We start from the raw sequence: 4,994 nt of genomic DNA, 5'->3' as shown, positions 1-4,994 counted from the left end.
AAGTTTTACATTATGACCCCTGGGTCGAGGCCTCTGCTGGTGGACCGTTAGTCCCCGAGGGTCTCTATAGCCCAGTAGCTAAGTACTTCGTTGATAGCTTGAAAATATGGATAAATATTTAATTGCTGTGATAAAATTTATACATTCATTATAAAATTAAGGATTAGCTCCCTCATGCATAGCTCTGATCCTTAGACGAACTTTGGCTCCAGTCTTTGGCACTCTGTTTTACCGTTTAGCTCATACAAGTTTTTTGTTATTTCGGATATCAAAAATTTCGGTTTGAGCATCACTGGAGAGACATTATTTGTCCAAATGCGAAATCAAACTAAAATACACAATAGTTTTGAAGAACACATCAAATTAAAGCAATCATAAGAATTCATAGCAGTAAAAATATAAACACAAAAGGTTCGTCATCATTTATTTAAGCACTAAATTAAACTGCTTCAAAATGATTTAGATTTATTTTGTTATGAGTGATTTTGATTATTTCTTTTGCAGCAAAATCCATATACATTCAAATAGCCGTCATCATAAACGGAGTGACTTACATACCATTGATACATTTTTGTTAGCAAATCATATCTCAAATTATCGAAAGTCAAAACTTCTTAAAAAAATGTTTCATTGATACAATCTCATAAAATCTATATGATATTTTCTAACATTAAACACGATTGTAGGAAATAATGTTAATCCTGGGAACTTACTGGTAAGTGCCGGGATATAGAATCAGACTCTAAAAATGCATATCAGAACCCCTTACAGTTCGTTATGTGCAAAATGTGTGTCGATGCATTATCCAAAAGCATCTCTTAAGGGTTAGAGTGAATACTGACCTTTACAAATACCAGAGATGGGACCATGTGTTAAGAAAGAGCGAGTATCCCTGATGTCGGGTCAGAGACGATCCATAGATGCAAATTAAGTGACACTGAGTGTGAATAATGATCAGCATACATGTTTATTTCAAAGGTCTGCTTCAGACAATACCATTCATCCCAGACCCGACCCCATCACGGGACACTTGTCACAAGTATATTTAAACATTTAACAACACGGGATTTGCAATAACTGATAAAATGGTTAACACATTTTGAATTAAGTTCTGATGTAATAAACTGTTGCACAAATACATAATCTACTTTTCGTACGATATATGAAGGTAAATTTCGAATGTTTTAAGCACGGGTGACAATTAATGGTATTCTAAAACATAAAATGTTGACATCACATGCATTGTCGTATTGTAAGGCATATTACAATGAATATTGACTAATTAGCCCACGACTGTGATTTCCACACTCCTATATATATGTACTGCAAGTGGATAAAATTAATGGAACGCTTAAAGTTTACCTTTTTTGTCATTATTCATTCGTTTGAAATCATTTCCCCCATTTTCATTTTTCATTTATCTTGCATGTTGCAGTACGATGTAACGAGTCATTTCTATATATCGTAAATCAATTATAAAGATTTCCACCTTTTCTAGAATGGGATTTACAAAAATGTGATTGAATCAAATGTGGCTTCAAACGAACATTCTCACTAAAATAGCCAGAAAATCACTTTTTATGAAATGCATAAGGAAAACCGTTCCAAATGTTGCAATTTTCATTCTTAATTTTTCCTCATTATCAATTCAGTTAAAATATCCTTCTTCACTTGAATCACAAAGCATCCGATATTTTGTAGATAAATTTCCCTTTTTCGTTTCCTTCTATAAGTTTGGTCAGATTTTTTAAATCTAATATTCCTCCATATCTTCGAATTCTAAATCTCCTTCGTTTGGAAGATATATCTGTAAAGTTTGCTCAGAATCATTTGTTCTTGCATATTGCTCAACATCAGATTGTGTCGAATGTAGCTCTTCACTAAAATCCTCGGCTCGTGATCTAACCTCGATAGCATGGTCTGTGATGTATCCCTCTTCATTTGCATGCCCTGTTTGTGATAAACATTCAATACCATAATGAGTCGCGTGTATCTCTTCATTTAAAATTTCTGTGTGTGATTTATGTACAATATCATCGAATGCCGTGTGTCCTTCTTTATAGAGTATCTCTGTTTGTGATACATGCTCAATTCCATGATGTGACACTTGTACATGTACCTCTTCGTTTAAAAGGTCTGTGCGTGATTTCTTATGAATTTCATGATGTGCCTCAAGACTTTCTTTCTTTATCGTATCAGCTCGTGATATATGACCAATATCATGACGCGTCGCGTGTCCCTCTTCAATTAGAATCTCTACTCGTGATCTATTTTCATTTTCATGATCGGTCGAGAGCCTCGTTTCGCTTACATCTTTTAACGATGTGTTTTCAATATCACGATGTGTCGCGTGTCTCCCTTCAGTTAACATTTCTCCTAGTGATATATTTTCAATACCAGGACGCGTCGCGTGTCTCTCGTAAATTAGAATATGTTCTTGTGATCTATTTTCATGATATGTCGCAAGACTTTCTTTGCTTAGAATCATCTCTTTTTGTGACTCATGTTCAATATCATAATGCGCCGCGTGTCTCCCTTCAATTAGAATCTCTCCTCGTGATAAATTATCAATTTCATGATGTGCCGCGAGTACCTCTTTGCTTAAACTTTCTGTACGTGATTTATTTTGAATTTCATGATGTGCAGCAAGATTCTCTTTCTTTATAATCTTTCCTCGTGATATATGCCCAATATTATGATACGTCGTCTGTTTCTCTTCCATTAGAATTTCCACTCGAGACCCATTTTCATTTTCATGATGTGTCGCAAGATTTTCTTTGCTTAGAATCTCTTCATGTGATCTATTATCAATTTCATGACGCGTTGCCTCTCGTTCGTCAATGAGAATTTCTTCTCCCGATATATTGTCATTTTCATTATTTGTCACAAGACTCTCTTCACTTAGAATTTCTTTTTGTGATAAGTTTTCAATATCATGACGCATCACGTGTCTTTCTTCAATTAGAATCTTTTCTCGTGATATATTTTCATTTTCATGATGTGTTGCGAGACCCCCTTTGTTTAGGATCTCTCTTTGTAATCTGCTTTCAATATCATGAGTCGAATGTCTCCCTTCCTTTAGAATCTCTGTTCGAAATCTTTTTTCAGTTTCATTGTGTGCCGTCAATCTCTCTCCGTTTAGAATCTCTGTTCGTGGTCCACGTTCACAATCTATATATGTCGCACGCCCCTCTTTATTTGAATGTTCTGTTTTTGATTTATACTCAAGAGACTGATGTGTTGCATGCATCTCTGCATTGAAATTTTCTGTTTGTGACCCACGCTTAACATCATGATCTGTTACAATCTCTGCTGGCGGTCTATTCTCAATATCGTCATTAACGAGTGGATGAACACTTGATCGTCTCCGAAATATACACACCTTCTGTAAAATAAGATACATTACTCATTTTATGTCATTTGTTTCACCATATTGTCTTAGTACATTAAATGACATCTATAATATACCTAACCTTTTTGTTTATACAGCACAATACGAGAACTAGACATAGAACAAACAAAATCAGTCCAATTCCCAAAAGAATATAAATTATTTGATCATCTGCAGATGGCATGTTTGTTGTTGTTGCTTCCGTTGTTGTTGTTCTTAATGTTGTTGTTTGGGATTCTGTTTTTGTTGATTCTGTTGTTATTGTGGATTCTGTTGTTCTTGATTTTGTTGTTGTTTCTAATGCTTTTGTTGTTGTTGGATGCCTTGTTGTTTCTTCTGTTGTTAGTGTTGGTCCTGTTAGATTCGAACAGGAAATAGGGGGACATTCAATGGTCACTCTTCCGACAGCTGTAATATATTGTGCTCATGAAACCAGTTGCATTTTCCGAAAACAAATTAATTCAATGCACACACACACACACACAGAGAGAGAGAGAGAGAGAGAGAGAGAGAGAGAGAGAGAGAGAGAGAGAGACAGAGAGAGAGAGAGAGAGAGAGAGAGAAAGAGAGAGAGAGTAGTTTATGATTTAAAAAATGTTGGTATTCTGGTGGTATAGTGGTTAAAGCTTCACCGGAGTCCCAGGTTCGATTACGGCCCCCAAGTTAAGCTTATGCTGTTAAAAAATGTTGTGAATGCACTTGCAAATCCACTGTCATTAAATGTGAATGTTACGAATCTTACGAATGTGACCTTAAAACCGCTGGCATGATAAAGAACCCTCAAGTTCTTGAGAACCATGCTTAGGCCAAACTTTGTGACACTTTTTCTCCACCTGCTATGTCTTTACATGAACAATTCTCAAATAGAACGTAAAATAGCATGCAAAACAAACGAGGGAAAGCAGAATAATCTTATGATATGTACGTTTTACTTGCTATAAGGAATGTGATATTGTCTTACTTGTGAATTTAAACCAGAAGTATCCGTCATCACTTGTATTTGACAACGTTAGGTTCAAACAGCTGGTGTTTGTTTCAAAATAGGAACCCTTGATGAAATCGGTGTTATTGTTGCATGTAACATTGATGAATTTGTTTCCATCCTCAAGAATGATCGATTGGGTACAGATGCCATTGTTGCTGGACAAGCGTAGATCTAAGACTTCCATATTTATGATACTGGCATTGGATGTTGAATGTATGGAACAAGACATTGGAAAAATATCCGTATTATTGCTTATTCCTTCTTTTTCATAGCTTTTTCCTTGGAGATGCAATGGCCCATCCGTATCAGAGGTGTGACTGATATGTCTATTATCTTCTAAGGTGACGATCTGCACATCTTGAAATATATGAAAATATGAAAAAGGCGAAGATATCAATTATCAATTTCATAAATTCCATAAAGAATATAAATTCTAAACAGGACAAACACGAACCGCTGGAAACCCTAGATGTGAGATTAGGTGCCTAAAACTAATGAGGAGGAGCAAGGATGAGCTGTTAACCTATCAAAACTATCATGAGCCCTTTATCTCAAATAAATGAAGCAATTCGATACGCAAGAGCTTGTTCTCCGTATAGTCTGTTTTTGAATCGAGAC

General features: G+C 35.5%; 1 protein-coding gene across 1 annotated transcript; it reads right to left on the bottom strand.

Annotated features, from left to right (window-relative positions):
* Positions 1-410: 410 nt before the first annotated feature.
* Positions 411-4,560, bottom strand: LOC130053622 (uncharacterized). The gene is made up of 3 exons (XM_056160985.1): positions 4,353-4,560; positions 3,474-3,799; positions 411-3,385 (listed from the first exon to the last, which is right to left on the bottom strand). Exons 1-3 carry the CDS (start codon positions 4,558-4,560, stop codon positions 1,754-1,756), a joined length of 2,166 nt encoding a protein of 721 aa, XP_056016960.1. The 3' UTR covers positions 411-1,753.
* Between the last annotated feature and the right edge of the window lie 434 nt (positions 4,561-4,994).

Source organism: Ostrea edulis, chromosome 3 (assembly GCF_947568905.1).
Source record: "Ostrea edulis chromosome 3, xbOstEdul1.1, whole genome shotgun sequence".
NCBI lineage: Eukaryota > Metazoa > Mollusca > Bivalvia > Ostreida > Ostreidae > Ostrea > Ostrea edulis.
This window is presented reverse-complemented; position numbering and strand designations above follow the sequence as displayed.